The sequence below is a fragment of the Archocentrus centrarchus genome, chromosome 20 (assembly GCF_007364275.1).
Source record: "Archocentrus centrarchus isolate MPI-CPG fArcCen1 chromosome 20, fArcCen1, whole genome shotgun sequence".
Taxonomy (NCBI): domain Eukaryota; kingdom Metazoa; phylum Chordata; class Actinopteri; order Cichliformes; family Cichlidae; genus Archocentrus; species Archocentrus centrarchus.
Genome location: NC_044365.1, coordinates 23,153,448 through 23,173,264, shown reverse-complemented (window position 1 = coordinate 23,173,264; position 19,817 = coordinate 23,153,448). Strand labels below are relative to the sequence as shown.

Below are 19,817 nucleotides of genomic sequence, written 5' to 3'. Positions count from 1 at the left end.
AAGGTCACCTCTAGCTGCAAAGTTAGACGCTCACCTCTTTGACATGGAGGAAGTCTTTAGCCTCAAAGGAGACGGCCATGCCTGGCACAGGTACATCATCATCGTGACTCGGGCTGTAGCTGACATTTGTGCGGACAGCAAATGCAACTGGTTTGGTCTAGCAGAAGGAACAAAGGAAGGAAATAAAAGAAAGTGTCAGATTTTAAAAAAGGTAAATCACTTTCAAAAAGTAATTTCATCATAACTGGAGGAAATCAAACACAAATACTAACACGAGTGGGGAGACAGTTGCTAAAAGTTTATATTTTAATCTTTTTTGTGCACTACTGCCGAGCTGTGATCCTCATCTTTGTGCGAGATGTAAAAATAACCCTGGGTGAGAGATATCTGCAGCCTCTGACGCATCCAGGCTTAGTTTAGCCTTTTCTCAACAAATGATCTGCCTGCTGCACTGTCTCTCTGCTACATGCTACAAGTTAAAATGATGCAACATGTTAGCATCTGCAGCACCAGTTGTGAGTGCACTCACTTGTGAGTAGCAAAATCAGCACTTGTGTGAATGGTACATAAATCAATCCAGCACTCTTTACAAAGGCGGAATCAATACTGACCTCCCTATACGATCACTGTTAACCTTCCACTTCAGGACAAAAAGTCATTGAGATAATGCATAAAGCTAATAAAATGTTTCTAGGCAGGGATATAACAATGTAACACTGCTGACTGTCCACACACTGCATGAAACGGTATTAATGTATCTGCACAGTTCAATAAAATCTCCTCTGCCCACAGTGACACATTACATTTCTACAAAAGATTAAGGATAACATCATATGCTCACACACAACCACTAAACTAGTTTCTGGATTTGTTTTGCAAGCCCAGAATATCCACTTAAGACACATATCCCTTTAAGAATTACATAAAATGCTTTCGGACATAATCTTGGAGCCAGTCTGGCGGCAGTAGCCTCAACAGTTGGCAACACGGTCATGCCCTCAACCAGATTACATTTGCTCTGCCTCTGACAGAGAGACAAGCATGACAGAAGTCAACTGAAAGCCAAAATAAATGCACAGGGCTGTAGCTTAGAGTAATCTCCCAGCCCAGACTCGCACGCTAAACATTTACCTGCAGGTGAAAGGGAGCAAGATGAGAGAGAGGGTGTGCAATATTTAGCTGGAAGCCAAACTGAGCCCACTAGATCAGAGAGGCAGATGCTATAACTGAGTTGGATATCATACAGATTCTTAAAAATGCTTTCAAAGTCCACAAAATAGCTGGTTTTAAATCTGATTTACTCTTAAAAATGTAGTGTAGCAACAGACTGAGGTATATTCCACTACATTTTGATTTCTGCATAAAAAGTGCACAAAAAGATATTACAACTGAGTTTAGCATAAAGTGCACAAAACCTAGTAAATAGAAGTAGATCTATGCTATCTTTTAAAGTTGTATTATCAGATTTTATTGTCATGGGGGAGGATGAACTCAACAACAACTAGAAACTTTTCAGTTGTTGATGGATTGTTTATATGTTAACATTAGTACTAAAACAGATTATTTTTGTGGAGTTGTTTTTATTTTCAAACTTTTTCTTTCAACTCTGTTTTGGTCTCCACCATTGACTTTTCATCTAATAAATGCTCTACTATGTTCATTTACTCGTTGCTAATTTCATCTGACTCATTTTTACAGCGTTTTGTTTTTCAGGCCTTCAGCTTTATTGTTCTGATTCAATTTCACTGCTCTTGGAGGGAAGTTTTCTGTTGCTGTAGGCAGTTTTTTCCCTAGTTAAAAGGCTACCCTCTCAGCAAAAAAAAAAATCACACACACACTGTAGGGAGACCAAAAACAGATGACCGAGAGCACTTTCATGACTCCAAATGAATGATAACGTGACTTTATGTGTGGTGACAATATTGCTAACAAGTCCCTTGTATAAACTTTAAAAAGTGAAATCTGTCATTATTGTGTTCATGACCAGTGGCCAAAACATTTATTCCAAGTTCCAAGACAATCAGATGAATGCCTCTGAGAAATACAACTAGTGTGAAATCACAATAAACTATGAATGATTATGTAAATAATACATTAGTGAAATCCTCCTGGGATCATTTTCCACATGCAGGCAGCAATGTAAATACTTTATGGAGTGATGGCTGTAAGCTGGTGTGTGTGTGTGTGTGTGAGAGACGTCTCCATTGAGGAGTTTGTCCAATCCAGTGTGTGCACTGCCAGGACCCTTTGAGGACAGAGAGTCCTTGGCGTTTGCATGCAGTGAGTCACATGGCTGAATGAAGGTATGAGGTCCATTAGTATACATATGTGTGCTCTCTCAGTTGTCTTCTGGACTGCTGCCTCTTTCCTCCCTCCCAGCTGCTCTGCTAGCTTTTATCCATCATGGCTGGCTGTCAGGTGGAGCTTTCTATAGTCTTAATGGCATTTTACAGACCGTAGCAAATACACACACATACATCTCTTGATGTACCTTTTTGTCTTACAGGTGACTGTGGCATCTATTCATAATGGCACCTTTACACTGCTCTGCAGTATCTCCTCATCTCCTGACTGAGCCCATATGGCTCTGTTGCTTCTTATGCAACACAGGCCTTCATTATGGATGCCATACTGCAGCGAGTAAGGGAGAAGGACAGTGGCAGAGGGTTATGGAAGGGGTAAGAATAAAGAGAGGAGGCGGCCAAAATAGAGGACATAGGATAGCAAGATTTAGTGTTAAAAAAGAGAGGGATGAAAGAGGGAGAAGGACTAAGAATACAACAGAAGATAAGCAACACAAGAGAAACCCTGTCTATAACTGGGAACCCTATGAGGCAGCACTATGGACCACAGCCAATTAACAACCCATGAAGTTGTCACAATATCACATCACCCCATGCATATTTCATTAGGTAATACCTCCCAGTCCTCTCTGTGCTTATACCAACCTGCCCTTGATGTTGCTGATTTGCTTTCTAACATGCTACAGCCTTTCCATTAGCAACATGCAAAGGATCTTGGGCTATAAATTAAGATGCCCACATTGTTTCACCTTGAATGTGGTGGATCAATTTGAAATAAATTCTTCTCTGTTCTGCGTGCCAGCCTTGGGCTGTACTGAGAGCTGGTAAAATGTATTATATATGACATGAAGCGAACCATAACTGTCATTAATCTAGTGTGTGGGAAGATATTTCTCTAATTATCAAAGGCTGCTTTGGTGTATACTTGTATATTGACTTGACCATTACAGCTGCCAGTCCTATTATGCCTGGAGTTTATAGTTGCAGTGAGATTATGCTTTTGTTTTCATAAATCAAGCCTTCATCCACATAGTCAAATTGCTTTTTGCACCCACTGTTGTTATGTTAAACCTTCTTGAGTGACAGTTTCAAATTTCAAATTTGGATTCATCAAGACCTGTTGCCACTGATTTTCATTCCAGTTCTTGTGTAATTTGGCATACCTCAGCCTTTTCTCTCTGTTTCCCTTTCTTAAGAATGGCTTCTTGACAGCCACACTTCCACTGAGACCATTTCTGATGAGGTTTCGGTGATCAGTAGATGGATCAAGTGAAGGGCCCGATGCATCTCTCAGGTCCTTCACTTGGAGGGACATGGAAGGACATGACTTTCAGGTAGTGTTCATCTGCTGTAGTTAGTTTTTATTCTTGCCACTTCTTTTGCCCTCCACTTGCACACCTTGCAGAGATATGACAAGTTTTTGGCTAAAGTGTGAATCACCTTGTTGGTGTGGAAATGCCTGTGGAATTGTGATACTTTTGGCCTTTATAGATTCAGCTAAAGTAATGGGAACAAATTATGTGTTTTTAGTGGCATGCTGCTACTAACAAAGTGCCTAAAGATACAATTTAAAATTAGTTCTTTGCCAAGATGTCAAACACTGGTTCATGCCTTGAGTTAGGTGCATTTTCCTCTGAAAATGGTTATTCTGAAAATGAGTAAAAAAGCAGCCAATGTCCAAAGTAAAACCAGAGAGCCTGGAGAACTATTCCTCAAGACTACTTTTAAAAATGACAAGAAATTCTGGCTCCTTGGAAGCAAAATGTAAAAAAAATGAAGGGTGGCTCAAGACTTTTGGACAGTCCTGGAGCTCACAGGACTGTCCAAAACAGAACTATAGATATGGCTGTTCCCTGGATTTGTAAGTAATGCAACAATTTAATACGGCAATAAAACAAGCTGAAGAAAACAGCAGACGATATCACACTTTTTACTATGGGTCATCCAAAAATCCTGGTTCCTATACTTTAAGTCTCCAAGCCAAAGCCAAGACAACCCATCAAGTCATCATTTGACTATTTTCTTGGCTGCTTTTAGAAATATTAAACCATCCTTTTTTACAAGCTAACTGCTCTCAGTGATTGGTTTGATTTTGATGTGCCCATTTAAGGCTATTTAGAGACAGGCAGGAGGTGAGAGTATGCGTGTATCTGTGAATGTATTTGAAATAATATTCTAAGTTGATGAGAAATTAGCATTAGAGGCATCAACCCGATCTTACTTAGAAATATCAGTAGCTTGTAGGGGAAGTGATTATGAATTACTGCCCATAAAGGCTCACAGCCGGAGAGTCTGCACTTCCTCTGACCCCAGCCTGCTCTTGCTCTGGTGGCCAGACCACTGAGAAGCTATTTTTTACTAGTCATCTGTCATGTAAAATGCCAGCGGGGGTAATCTATGCCAGGTTATCTGTAAAGCCAACTTATCTTTTTAATTAGTGAGCCGGAGAGGGTGACTCTGGAAAATAACAACATAGATCTGCTGGAATGATCTGTCTTTGCCAGCTACAGTATGAGCTACCCTGACTGAGACACAGCATACAAGGAAAATCTCTGCTCAAATGGATAGATAGCCAAAAGCATGAGGCTTACAGCTAATGAGCAAACTAGCTGTTATAGACACTAAACACCAGTGAAAGATGATAAACTAATTTTTCAGACATTTGCTTGAATTAATATGTAAAAATAGAGCACCATGAGGTATCCAGTGTGCTGTAAAGCAGGAAGAGAACACAATGTGCATTGAAGATAGGAGAATTATTTCACAGATCAAAGGCATGAATCTTAACAGTGCCAGCAATTTAAGTGATTCAGTGGAAGAGAGCTCTGATTGCAATTCCTGTCGCACAGAGGAGAGCCTGCTCTGCCGTGTGTGTGTTTGTTTATATGCTGCTAATTGTGGCTCAGAGCAGAGCAGAGCAGGAGAAGCTCTGATAAACAGTGAAGCTGAGCCCTCCGAGGCCCCTAACCTCTCACATCACTGGCCCCTGACAGCGCTTTCTTCATGTGAGAAACCAACTGAAATCAGCTCTGATATCCTGCTTCTCTCAGAGCCAGTCCAGGAGGACCGTCTACAGATTTACCCTAGGATTACTAAAACATGATATAATTTAAAATAAGATCTTTATATTATGAGAAGGTCTCAGTCAGTGATCTAAAGAAGGCAAGTTAGGTTACACCAACTTTGCAGAGAAGCTTTGACCATGGTGTGCATATAAGCGCTAAAACTACTAGCAAACTATTTCCTTCACTTGGTCCTGCCCCCCACTGAAATCTGACTTATGGCCCCCTATCATTTAGAAAAAGGTAGCTGCTTACTTGTTAATGTGATTTTTTTTTTTTTTTTTAGGGAAACTAAGAAAAGAAGCCAAAAAGGAAGCAGACTAAACTTTTCAACAACAAACAGACCAGTGTAAAGTTTATGTTTCAATCTGAGAGATGCCTGCCATCATTCATTCAAACATAATAAACCAATTTTTCTCTGTATAACACACAGTCGCATTTCTATATTTCTGGGGACCTCAGTCCCTTACTCCTAATCTTAACAATGGCAATTAAATGTCTAACCTTACATCTAAAGTCTCAAATGTAAAGTTTTATTGTAAACAGATCAACATTCTAAATTGTCTTCATAAAACATTTCATAAGCTTTTTTATTTATTTTTTTATTTTTTTTACATTAGAAAACATGTACTACATTAATGGTCCTTGTCAACTTCAAACAGCCAAGGTGGTCTTACTTTTTCAGAAGGTTTTTCACTCTCAGTTATTTAATGAGGAAACAACTGCAGTCAACCTGTCCCTGGAGAAAAATGGAAAGCAGAATTCTGAGCTCTTTTAGGAACTACACCTAGCTACTGGTTTAAGTAAGTAGATAACACCTGAGTCAAAATCAAAACCCAAGATGCAGACGCTTTTACTGAACATACCAACTCAGTAGACACAAATAAATTCACTGCAGAGGATACCAATGAAAACAGGTTACCATTCCCAGACTGTGCTCACTGAGGAGGACAGAAGCCTCAACACTGATGGTTGCTGGTAACCCACACACACACACACACACAGACCAGTACCTGCTCTTTGAATCCCACCACCCACTGGAACACAAACACCACTAGGCAGAGAATGTTCCCTTCAAGGCAGAGAGAAAAGAAAAGGAACAAACACACATCAAAAGAGCTCTTAAAACATGTGGCTATCCAAACTGGCCCTTCATCAAGTCAGCCAAGAGATGTAGAAAAGAACCTCAGACATCAACCAGTGAGGAAAAGAACAACAGTTGGAAGAACGCTGTCGTCTTGTATGTGGTTGGATGTTCTGAGAAATGTAGAAGAATTTTTTCCAAGCATAACACCCCAGTGCACTTCAGACCCAGGAATACCCTCAGACAAATACTAGTTCATCCCAACACCTACAAGCTGAGCAATGTTGTGAAGAGTGCTTGGACTGATGCATAGGAGAAACCAAACAGCCACTCCACAGGTGCATGGCACAAGACAGAAGAGCCAGCTCTTAAGGACAGGACTCAGCTGTATATTTACACTTAAAGAAGAAGGGATACTCTTTTGAGGATACAAATGTTCACATTTTGGACATGTCTTGGTGTGTCGGGCCTAACTCTACCGTGACAACCACACGAGAAGATAAATACCTGGGATTCCCATCTGCTTTTAGAAGAGACTAAGCCTTTCCAATGAGAGGTACCTCCAGCTGCCTTCAAATTAAACACTTTAGAATAGACCTAGATGACTGAGAACCTACACAGACATCATGAAGAGACACAGATGCTCTTCTTACATTCTGAAACCTCACTTGTTGTAACTTATAAAATGTTCCTCTAGACAAAGAGGCTAGTAGGTCATCACTGGACAAAGAGTGACCTTAGCGCTGCTGGGTTTAGGATACCAACCTTGGCCTTGTCAAGCTGTGCCTGAGCCTGTCGCTCTGCCTCTCTGCGCACTGCCTCCTTATCTTCCTCCAGGGACACATCGGAGTCTGATGGACGGCTGGTGTAGGAGTCGGCCGAACCCTGCAGAAGACACAAGCAGCAATAACTCAGTGACACAATGGCACAGAAACACGAGCTTGTCCATTTGGTTTCACACTTTAAAAATGACAGGTGTTATCAGCCAAGATGTGCTAGGATTCTAAGCATCTTGAGCACACTGAGGAAAACTTTATTTGCTTTTCAGTGCCCTCGTGCTTTGAAGAAATGTTAAACTTTGGAGGTTGTGCAACTTACAAATGTGCGAACACCCCCACACAGACTGACGTGTTAAACTCTTATCATCAAAGGAATCTCAGCTGATTTCATCAGATCCTGAGCACAAAGGCTATGCTGGTCTAATCACCACAAATCATTGACACCTCTTCTTTTTCTGAGGAAAAAGTGCCAAAGGACACAAACTGTCTTTCTTACAATCACATCATAGCAGCTCTTTGTCTATTCTTAGCTCTCGCTTAGCTGCTTGCCTGTAGATTTGTTGTCATCTTTCTGTGTCAAACACTGGGGGAAATGTTGAGGAACACCAGATCCCGGTATGTCTGTGTGATATGTGGTTGCCACAAATCTACTCATAAACATGCAGACTCACACATACACACAAGACTACCTTGCATACACCCCTGAGCACAGTGCATTGAGTGCATACATTACACCAAAACTCACATATAGCAGGCTGTTAGATGCTGAATGAAAGCACACACATACAATAATTACTGAAGATAAAGTAATGCTGGTGTGCTTTAATATACAGCAATAACACTCTGCCCACTAACTTCAAAAAAGCTGAAGTTAAAAAGAAAAAAGGAAAGTTTTCAGGCTTACTGGGTAAACTATCTAACAGATGGACAAGTCTTTTTCTACAGTTAAAAAAATCTTCATAGATACAACCATGAAAAAAACTGGTCTCTGCCATTTGGGAAAGCTATTACAAGCATGAGAGGAAGAAAAACAAAACGAAACAAGCAAACACATGAAATATTTTGTTAGCTCAACCATTTGCGACAAATTACCTTTATATGAATATAACATTATTTTTGGAATGTATGCATTTCAAAAGTAGATTAACCACACCAAATCATGAGCTGAGGTGGTACCAGCAGGGAGGTTTTCCACTCTCCCTATGCTTCATAGCCTGCAATACAGTCACAAATAGATGGGGCCACCGGAGCCTCAGTCCCCAAAATTAGCATTTAGAACAACACACAGAGCTCCATTTTCACTATTTATTGAACTATTTCAGCTGTTCTAGAACACCTTTCTTTGAAGCAACGCACTACAACCCACTTTAGAGCATTCTCTATTTTGAAGTCCGACATCAAACAGAGCTGCAGAAAATTTCCAGCAACAGCAACCTGATAGTGAAAACCGCAACAAGCTGGGATACATCGTTTCTGAAATACATGTGCAAATTTAATTTTGTTTTAGCCATGCAACTAACATCAGTTGTAGGTTACATTTGGAAAGGGTGCCATCGAGAGAGAGAATGCCTAATCAAAAACGATTAAAATATTTCACATAACTCTTAGCACGACAACTTCACCTGTTTTATTCCCTTCAGCTTTAGTTTTATTATTTATGTAGTTAAAAAAAAAATTACAGAGATGTTAGAATGTTTCAGTTTTTTCTTTGAAATGACTCTTCTGTGGCCCAGTTTATTAAATAATGACTAAATAACGTGTTGAATTTGACTGTAGATATATTTGGACTAAATATGCAATTAGCCACATTTTGGCTTTGTGACTGAAATAAATAGAGAAATATGTGTGAAAAGCATGTAAATATGAGATAAAACGTTTTTAGGGTTTTATTCGTGGGTGTCAATATCAGTACTTGCAGATCGACAATCTGCTTCATTTTCATTTAATTATGAGGATATAAGAATAAATCAGGGGGTTTTTAACTAAGGGAAGACAGCATGAGTCTTATCCTTACCTGAACGCTACTATGACACCCACACAAGGTCTTTCATTCATCTCACTGCACCATGTTTCTGTCTGAGCTAAAAATAGCCTCCCTCACTCTGTGCCTGATTAGAATTATCCAGCCATCGCATACATACGAAGGGGGCTCATACCTCCTCTCCATTTATGTTACCTCACTGATGTATAGAAATGACATGACTGTTTTGGCTGTCAATAACACAAGGTTATTCAGATTTATGTCCTCCATCAAGACAAAGCCCTGCTTGTCATCAGTCGCCTCTGGTACCTGAGATAAATAGCTCATTTTACATCAAGTTAATTAACTATGTATTGGATTCATTTGCTCTCAATCAGCCTCCTGTGGTTTTCAAAACATCTTTACCTATGCATTACTTCTTTGGGAAAAGGTGCTTCTCATGAGGGTATAGATGTCCTATAGTAATTATTTACTGCACATTATTTACAGCTTTTTTTCACTTCAAAAGTGCAGGTGAGTATACCTGGGCTGATATGATTACTCTGTTAAAGATGAGGCGTGATCGAGAACACCGTCCCAGTAGGTCAGAGGGAGGTGATATGGAGCTCTGCCCAGAATCTGACAGCCATAACTGATAACACCACCCAATTTCTCATCATCACCAGGCAATACATAACCATGCCACAGTGACCCCAGCACTACTGACTGATGGATGGATGCACAAAGGAAGCACAGATGTACAAAACACAAGTGCACGCACACAAAAGACACTGATTTTCATGTAAACAGACTCAAAAGTCCCCTTACACAGGCATCGGAGCTCTTGACACGACCTCCTTTGGCTCGTTTCAGCAAGCGGATCCAGGTGGCCTTCATCAGCCACACTGGTCATTCAGGGTCCTGAGCCACTGCCCCCCTGGTACTACTACAATTACACCTAACTGCACTGCTGTGGTCACCTTGCAGCTACTGTCACTGCTCTGGCTACAGGTACATTCAACACTGTGGCTACATGGACAGCTGGTTCCTGTTACACCTTTGCTGTAAGTGCTACCTTCATCTCTGGATAAATGAATAGCTTTAGAGGCAGAGCTCCTTGTTTGTCTGCAGCTCCAGATAGCTCGGCTGCTGTCTTTAGAGCCACAGCTCCTGCCCCCTCTGCTGCTGCTGCTGTTGCCGAAGATGGGGAATCCACAGGAGCTCTCTGCCCCGCGCATAATCTCAGCAGCTCTCTCCCAGTCTGTCTGCCCCAGTCTCCTTGATAGCCGGAGTGCTCAGACTGCTGCTGCAGGTGCTGAGGCTGACTCCTGGTGTGAGTCAGGTTGCAGTGATGCTTCTCATCCTCTCCTTCAAGCTTTGGCTCCAGCCTTGTTGTCCTGCTTTGCTGTAGACTCCCAGTGCTGCTGCTCCATAAGCGATGGGTAAAAGCAGTTTATCTACATGAGTCCCGGTGTGGCTGCATGTGACCGACTCTCCTCCTGATGCTAATGAAGCTGCTGCTGCTGCTGCCTTTAAGGTGCTGGAAGCTCTCCCTTTTTCATTCTATCTCTGCCTGTCAGTATTTGTCTTGCTCACTCCCTTTCACAAGCCCTCCTATACTACTTCAGTGATTCTGCCTCTCTATCTCTGTCTCTACCCACCCCTTCTCCTCCTCCTCCTCCGTCACTCCCCTCTTTTTTTTTTCCTTCAGCTACCCCTCACAGTCAGTCCATCTGCTCCTTGTGTCTCTGCAGTAAACAGTGCTGGACAGTGCATGCGCTATATGGATACTGTTTATGTGCCAACTGTGTGCTGTGCTGTCTTTTATGTACAAATGCGCTACATTAATACTGTGATATGAGCTGTTTACAGCTGCTGAAATTGATGTCACTTCAATTTTTTCAAGAATCCAAAGTCCAAGTCAAAATGCAAATGCATCGTTAATCCTGTAATTTTTATTACTTTCAGATCTATTATTGCATTATTTCTCAAACTTTTACTCTCTCCTCTGGAAAAAAAAAGTGTTGCTGGTTTTGACTGCAGTGCCCAAAAACCCAAGGTCCATATTTCACAATGATGTAATAAAAAGAGAAAAGAAACAAACTTTCACATCTAAGAAATTGGAAACAGCTAATTTTACACATTTACCAGTCTAGTGTTTCAGTGCACAATATAACAAACATTGCTTGTGTTCAAACTCCAACAAGTAAGCAAACAAACAAAAATAAAAAACCCCAAAACAAGCAAACAAACAAACAAACTGTTGGTAGAGCTGGAAGTTATCAAATGATCAACTGACAGAAAATAAACTGCTCTGGGATTAAATTCATCATTTCCAGTTCAAAGCAAAAATGCCAGAAATTTGTTGCTATCAGCTTTTTAATTGTGGGTATTTTCCGCATCATTGTCACGTCAAGGTCAGCTGCTCAGGGAGTCCCTAAAAGAAGCTTTGCCTTTGAACCACTTGGCTTTTTATGTAAGAAATTAATTAAGGAAAAGGCTTGTAGATAATCATGTTGAACGTATCGATTTTCATATTATTTCCTGTGATTCTACAAAAACAAAAAATAAAAGAAAGCAGTGTTATCAACATTAATGAAACACAAATGCAGCATGTTTTTCTTTGTATAACCTCTCCTTTGAGGTTAGTGGTTTTGTACACACTCCCTGGCATATACATAAAGGTCAATATCTGTGGATTTAACAGCTGCCCACCTTGGACATTATATAGGAAAAAATGTTATGAATAATTAACATTGCATTGTACACATTGTGTGGAAATACGATAAATATACTGTATCTTTTTTAATCATGTCCTCTTCACTCTGGTCTCAGCAGCAGGGATTGTGAGGTGAAAGCTGCTCTAAATCCTCTCCTGTCAGATCAGTGCTGATTCATTACATGTGAGTGGAGCATTGCAAAGCCACAAAGGACAGATGAGAATAATTAAAGCGTTAATTAAAAATTTCCCATCCTCATATAGGAGTAGCTGAAGTTAAACCCTGCAGAAGGATTATTCAGAATGGTTCCCCCTTTTTTTCTTGCACTGTTGACACATGATGTGTGTCAGTGTGACCTGTCACGGGGTTGTGTGAGGTCATCTGAGTCAGGGGTCAAACCGTGGGACCAGCGGTTTAAACAGGCTTGCTGGCTTGTGACCGGCAATGACTCCCTGAGGAGCAGTGACTGTAGATCAAAGGGTGACATGCTAATCACTGGTGCTTATCATGAGCAATAAATGACAGGAATCCATTTACTTGAGGTCTTTCCAATACAATGCAGGGATTTCGTGACACACCTTAGGCTGGGGGGGGGGGGGGGGGGGGGGGGGGGGGGGGGGGGGGGGGGGGGGGGGGGGGGGGTTGAATAATGTCATTTTATACTGTTAAGGCCAATTATCCTAATGAGGCAGATCATATTTTGAAACCAGATGGATGGAAATAGTGGACAAAAGAAAAGCCACTGGACAATCAAAATTTGACTTAAAAGAAAAGGGTTCATGAAAACCTTTATAACATGTTATGTTCTTAAATGCAGCATTTAAGTAGATCCATCCATAGCACTATTAAATCATGCAAGGGTGACATATGTTTCGTTCCGGTGGGTTGACACTGGCCTGCAGAGCTCTAAGGGCAGGGCACAGATGCTCTGAACGTGGAGCTGTGGAGCCCGGAGAGAAGGCTGGTGGAGTTGTGAAGGCTGCGCTCTGATGGAAACTCACAGCGACAGAACAAGCCTCTGGCTGCCTGACACGTCTGACCTCTGGTACTGAAAGCACTGTGTCACCACACACAGGACGCTAATAATAATAATAATCTAACAGCACTATGATGTCACTCTGATCCATAAGGGGAAGTACTCTATTTGGGCTCACCCAGCAGACTGGGAATCACAGCTCTGTTAAAAAGCAGTGGGCGAGTGGGTATTTAGGAATTATGAGAGAGCAAACGTTGCTGGTCCTAAAAAGCAAAAATCATCTTAAAACTGAGGTACTGTGGTCAGTATACCATACTGTACCTCACATCCTGCTGAAGAATGAAGATTCCTGCATGAGCCAAGCCATCTACAGCTCTGGCAGACGGACTGTAGTTGACTGCAGCGGGCTGACAATGGGCTGAGCGAGTGTGCTAGCAGTTTCAGGCTTGGCATGACTCATTCTTGGCTGGAACCAAAGCTTCTTTTCCCAGCCATCTGTCCATCACTGCCACTTCACTCAAAGCCACTACACAAAGTCAATTAAATCATCGTTCCGCAAACAGCGTCTCCTTCATCAAACGGAGACAATGGGAGCAGACATGACAGCCAAGTGTGAGAGATGTGTGACCGCTACAAGGAATGGTTACTAATTTTTTAATGCAGAAGACCGGAATGAATAGAAAGTGAGCAAGAAAGTTAAACAAACAGGCTGCTGTTACATTTTAACAGAAAAGTGTGCATCAAAGAAATAAGGAGAGAGATAGAAATGGGGGAGGAGTAATGAGCTCTCTGGCGTGGCAAAAGAGGGATTGGCTGCATGGACGTCAAGGTGACACTGACAGGCCTCTGAAAAAAGTGTTTACCCAGCATTCCATGTGCCAGTGCATTAGATAAGTGCATCATCCCATCGAGGTGATGGACCCACTGGCTGTCGATTACATGACAGGATCCCAGAGTGCACCATGATTAAAGGCTAGTTAGAAACTTGCATGGCAGGAAGCCTTGAAAGCAGTGATGCCTGTATTTACAGGCCAAACTTTCATTACTGCTCACGTAAAGTAAGAACAAAATATTGACAAAATTTACAGTATGGAAAGGAAATGATAAAAAAGGGAAACTTTTATTTGACTGTCATAATATCAAAAGCTGTTGAAGAAGATAACTATAAAGTCGTAAGAATCAACATGCATTTTTAATTCAAGCACATTCCAAATGATTCCTGATTATGTTTAATGATTAGTTACTTGAAAACAAGACAAGAGTTTATAGCAGTTTACTCTATAGCTTCAGCTTACAAGAACATTCATTTATAGGTAATTTTTTTAAGTTAAAAGACCTACAATATTAGATAGGGAACACCATAAATATGATGATTCCTATGAGCAAGCCCTTGGCCACAGTGAGGAGGTCTGAGGTCTCTTCCTTTTAATAGAGACCTCAGACTGAAGCAGGGTCAGTGAAGGGCAGCCATCTGCTGCAGCTGGCTGGGTTACTTTCTATCTAAAATTGACACAACAATGCACACATTGGAGAGCAGCTTGGGGTTCAGTATCTTGCCCAAAGATACTTTTGGAGAAGCCAGGGATCGAACCACCAACCTTCTGATTAATAGGTAACCTGCTCTACCTCCTCCTGTAGCTATACCTTCTCAAATGACTTTATTATTTGAGTATTTGTACTATTAGAACAGTTCTCTTTGCTTGTTACAGACTTGTGATATGAAACAGCTATTTTTGATTTTAAAAAGAAAACAAAAGAAAAAACCACTGGTCTCAATGAATGTTAGAAGGAAGACTCAGCACAATGGGTGAGATTAACACCATCAAATAAAAACCAACAAAACAGATATTTTAAACGGTCAGCATTAGAAAGGTTTGGGCACCTTGCTTTTGGTTAGTAAATGCCAAATGTTTTTACTTCTCTTAGAAACCCAGCAAACTCTGGATGTCAGCATTTTAAAAATTATTTTTATGAATACACAGCATAATTTATAGAAACCAGGTGAAAAGCCTCAGTGAAATTAAAGAACAACAGCAGAAATTGTTGGAATTATAATCACAGTCATACAAATAAAACAATCAGACACTACAAATAAATCAAAGCCAAAGCAGATACGATTTCTAACAAACTGCAGTACAACTTTAAGAGCAAACACACTGACCTAAAGCACTACTTGGCTAGACTGATCTTAAATTCAAGAGTCTCTAGACTGGTTGGAGAAAAATGCCCACCTGGTCAGAGTAGACAGTGTCAGACTCAAGATGGAAGTGGAGTATAACGACTAGACATTTCTGTCTGATAACAGGCCAACGGCTCCCCATAAACATATACTCATTCATCCTTATTAGGTGCTGTTCTTTGCTCAGCTGTTATGACTACATGACTTACAAATGAACAATTACTGTTGGGATGTTTGCTCCAATTCTGCTCCACCATTCCTGTAACACTACAGCAAGGCAAATGCAAAGTAACGGGTCCCCTTAAACTGCAGATTATGTGCTAATCCTTTTCCTCCAGTAAATTTTTACCTGCAACCAGCAGCAAAAGTCCTTTGAGAGGCATTGCTCTCATTAGCAGTGAATCCCCTCACAGCAAGATCTAGTTTATTCCTCCTGCTTCACACTTCACTGTATGAAATATCTAATAAAGGGGATACAGTGAAAAAGGACTGGTGGCTGCTCTGTACTGCTATTTTGTACTTGCGTCATCAATATTCTGGCAGCTTCCTGGTGTAGAAAGCAGACAGACGATTGATGGGAACTGGCTCAGAGAGTAGAAAGAGCTACTAACCATCTTCAGTGGTGTAAAACAAACCATACTACAACTGAGACTGTGCACAAGTAAAATAGTTCAGCCTCATTTATTTTATGCTGCGCACTGACAAATGTACTCTGGACCAAATTCTGAAAAACTGAACTGTTGGGAATAAATTGGGATTTCCCAACTATTTCTGCGCTAAATACAACAAAAAACTCCCTTAAAAATGGGATACTATAGCCTGCTATATGTTCTAATTTTCTGAGGAAAAAAAGCCCACAAAGGACACACAGGATTAGTGAAAAGCTAAAGGTCTAATTTATCATATCTAAACCTTGACTCTGTATACAGTTTTTCATTAAAGTTGGTGTGCACTGGAACAGCTGGCTAATTGTTATTTTACAATATTTACCTTTACACGTTAAACACAGTGTTGTACTTTGTCCTTCAAATTCACATGTCCTAACCCTCTTATCTTCCAAGCAGCTCTTCATAATCAGGCCTGTAAACTCACCTATCCACAGCTCTCAGTGGCATACAGAAAATCACACAGTAACACTTACACACTTGGAAAAGATAAAGAAGGTGTTGCTTGATGAGCCGAGTCCAGTCGAGGCAGTTGTAGAGAGTGGGTTCAGTCAGTCACAAGGGCAGTTTATGCCACAACTCATGAACAAACACCACGTAATCAAGCAAATGCTTCACAGAGTTGTGTATGTGTGTGAGTAACCAAGACCTAAATGAAGACAACCAACTTGCTAATCAGGTAGTTTATGATATAGCCATAAAAATACAAATCATCTACAAAGTCAGAACATGCACCCAACAAACACATGTACAGTGTAAAGATGAATAATAAACACCCGTCAGCCACATCATTAAAGTTGCTGCAACGCTCTGCTGGGAAAGCGTTGGTCCTGGAATGCATATGGATGGGAACATGTTCCTTCCAGGATGCCACACCACAAAAACTGCTCAAGGAAGATGACCAAAAGCTCAACATGCTGACACTGGAGTCAAACTTCTTCAGATCCCGACCTGAGTGAGCATCCATGAATGTGCTAGAACAATCCTGATCCAAATCGTACCCACCCCACTGGCTACAAGCCCCAAAGGACTACATACTAGATGTCCTAGTGCCACACACTACAAGACACCCCCACAGGTCCTGTATCAGTGCCTCAGAAGAGCAGAGCTGACTTGACAGTGATTTTAATGTTGCAGCTATGATTTATTTGCTTTAATTAGTCTGGTATGGCACACTTAATAATTAATAACAAAAATAAAATCCCCTCAGTTTTCTGCATGTTGTTGCAATGCTCACAGTATCATCCATGCAAAATATAATCTATAGAACATGTTCCAACTTTAAAATGGAATGATGTTTAGATTGTGTGAAATATTCAAACTGGACATCAAACCTTTCTGCTTTAAGTATTACATCAAATGGAAGGATTTTCTTTAAAATTCAACCTATTACATTAGGTGCTGTTGATGAATTTGGCATCTTCACCAGAACTTGAAATAAAGTTCCTGAGGTCTGAATCCTGTTTGTTAGGATGTGTGCCATTAAACCAGCATTTTATTTCTGATTAGTCATAAATAGTGATGACAATTACTGTCAAAGGAAAATATTTAAAGGTTTTCACAATCATTCATTCACCCACAGACACGAAGCACACTCAACCAGAACAGGAAATATTTGAAATACTAACTATAAAGTTCCATGGATATGACATTTACTGATTTATACTCACTGTGCTTAAATTCTTTAAAGTTTATACAAAGGTTTATACAAAAAAAAAAAAAAACTACAGAGAGCTTCTTTTTGAGACAAAACTTTAAGGCTGAGCCTTGTTATGTGCTCTCTACCGGTCTCTGTATATGAAAAACTTACTTTTCCTGGCTGTTGACTTTCTTTCCCTCTCCCTATTTGTTAAACACCCTCTCATTTCCTCACTACAGGCTAGCAGTGGTTGTGCAGCGGTGCTCGCAAAATCACACTGGTTCCTCACATGAGTCTCTTTGTCTTAAAAGAGCTCTCTGCATGAGAGTTAGCATGTGCAACTTAAGAAAGATTCTCACCAACTTTCTGTTAAAGCACCAGTGGAGTAAAATATGAGTCGTGTGTGATCATATCCCTTTAAATATCACATTGATAACCTCCATTCTCCAGCAAGCCCTCCCTCTTTGTTCAACGTAAAGAGGAGTTAGGCACAGAAAAGGACACAGCAGAAAGCATGTTTATACAAACTTACCAGATCTGACTCCTCACTGCCAGAGTGATACATTTCTGCCCAGTTGACTCCTATTGCTGTTCAACCGGGCTGGGAGAAAATCTCCTCAGCTGCTGCCCATCTTCTCACGCAGCACAGGAACTCCTACCAGCCTGATTGCTTCACTCCTACAAATCCCCTTGTCCCGGCTCCAAAGCTTTGCTTCTGTAGCCTGAGCAGAGAAAGTTGGATCTGGAGGAGAAAGCTGGCTCCCCTCAGCCCTTCTTTGGCCTACTTTAGTCCCTGAGAGGCAGAGAAAAGACAAGCGTCGTTCCCACGCCGTGAGAGCACTCCTTTGGAGCACTGCGGCCGTCCTCCAGCCCCAAAAACAAGCCCCCGTGCCCCTCTCCCCTCCCACACACACACACACACACACACACACACACACACACATACACACACACACAGCTAGTTAGGAAGTAAGATCTCCGGCTGAAAGGGCCGGCCTGAAAATTCCAGAAAGCACCAAAAGCAGCTGCAGAAGCTTTTTATGTCTGTGAGTGAGCGTGTGATCTGGGAAGTTTACATGTGTTCCACTTTGGCTTCAAGAGGTTACACTCGGCAGAGACAAAGACTTAAAGGACTTGAACTCACTGTATAGTCTGAACACATGTTGCTTAGAAAATGTCAGGAAGTGATTACCTTCACGACAAAATGCTATATTTGCTTTCATGAACGGGAAAAAGCTGTTCACACTTTTCATTTGGTCTTTTAATGGCACATGCTTGTCTTCAACTTTAAGATAAAAGTAAGAAAAATTTTTCACAACTCTTACATCTCTAACATTAAAGCCATGTAAAAACTGGTTAAGTGCAGAATTGCAGCTGGTGTGCATCTAAAACTGTAGCGGTTACTTTAAAGAAACTCACAGAAGATCCATCTCTTTATGAACAGAGCAGTGACGAAGCTGCGATGTGTGCTTTGTAATCATAGTGCTGTTACATCAGAGCTGAGATGTTCAGTAATCTAACAGTGGTAAAACATGAGTCAAAACATGACTTAAAAGCTTAGTCATTAGTTTGCAAAATAAACCCTAAACTAATCTTAATTTTCTGGTTATAAAATGGGAGCAACAACAGGGGAATGCAGTAAATTTAGTGGAAAAATACAAACTGAAAAGCACAGAGCAAGTGAGTAAACAGTTGTGTCATTTAATGTCCAACCTGGATGATTATACAAGCTCTGAGCTTCATTTGACATTCTGGTAAAACCCAGATTTGTGTTTTTTTTTCTTTTTGGTAGGGAGAAAATGTTTATTTGGGCAGCCTAGCCTAAATCCTAGATTATATTGTGTATATTGTGTTTGATCAGGGTTAACTCCTTTCTGAGGATTATCATTCAGGGCGTTTGCCTGGCACGTGACACACCGTGGTATAGTCATCCTCATGCTACTATAACAATGGTTTTAAGCCCCGGTGCTTTTATTGGAACTCTACTGTTGTGCAGAATAAAATCATTTTAAAAATGTGACCAGACTCTTTATATTCTGTCATTCTTTATGAAATAGTATGTATCATCTTTTTCCCTGGCTCAAAATGGGCTAATGGGTGTTGGGGGGGTGGGGGTGGGGGGGTGACTAAGCATATGAGCATGATTGGTTTGCATACTGTTATCGCAATGACTCTGGGTTGCCTCACTGAACAGATGTCTTTAGTTACAAAATTAGAGTAAAAGAATTAAAAAAAAATAATTGTTGCAGCTTCAAAGAAAATGAAATTACAGTTACATTGAAATGTTTGTGATTAGAAGGGGATTACATCTGAATATATCTTTGCAGAAAAAAAAGCTTATATGTAAAATAAAACATTTATTTATGTTGGTTTGCGTTTTTGTTTTGGGGTTTTTTTTTGGAAATGCCTTCATTCAATGTGAAGAACATGGGTCGGCACTGCTGTTGAGC

At 40.7% G+C, this 19,817-nt stretch overlaps 1 protein-coding gene across 2 annotated transcripts in view; it reads right to left on the bottom strand.

Moving 5' to 3' along the window:
• cacnb2a (calcium channel, voltage-dependent, beta 2a) overlaps nt 1–18,199 on the bottom strand; it is a 34,904-nt gene extending 16,705 nt beyond the window's left edge. The window contains exons 1-3 of one of the 2 annotated variants that reach the window (XM_030756246.1): nt 17,900–18,199; nt 7,215–7,334; nt 35–157 (exon numbers count right to left, since the gene is read on the bottom strand). In XM_030756246.1, coding sequence (XP_030612106.1) covers nt 35–157; nt 7,215–7,334; nt 17,900–17,932 — 276 coding nt within the window. In that variant the 5' untranslated portion in view covers nt 17,933–18,199. Of the gene's footprint in view, nt 1–34; nt 158–7,214; nt 7,335–10,016; nt 10,547–17,899 lie in introns of those variants that run through there. The other variant, XM_030756245.1, reaches the window with a different exon arrangement.
• Between the last annotated feature and the right edge of the window lie 1,618 nt (nt 18,200–19,817).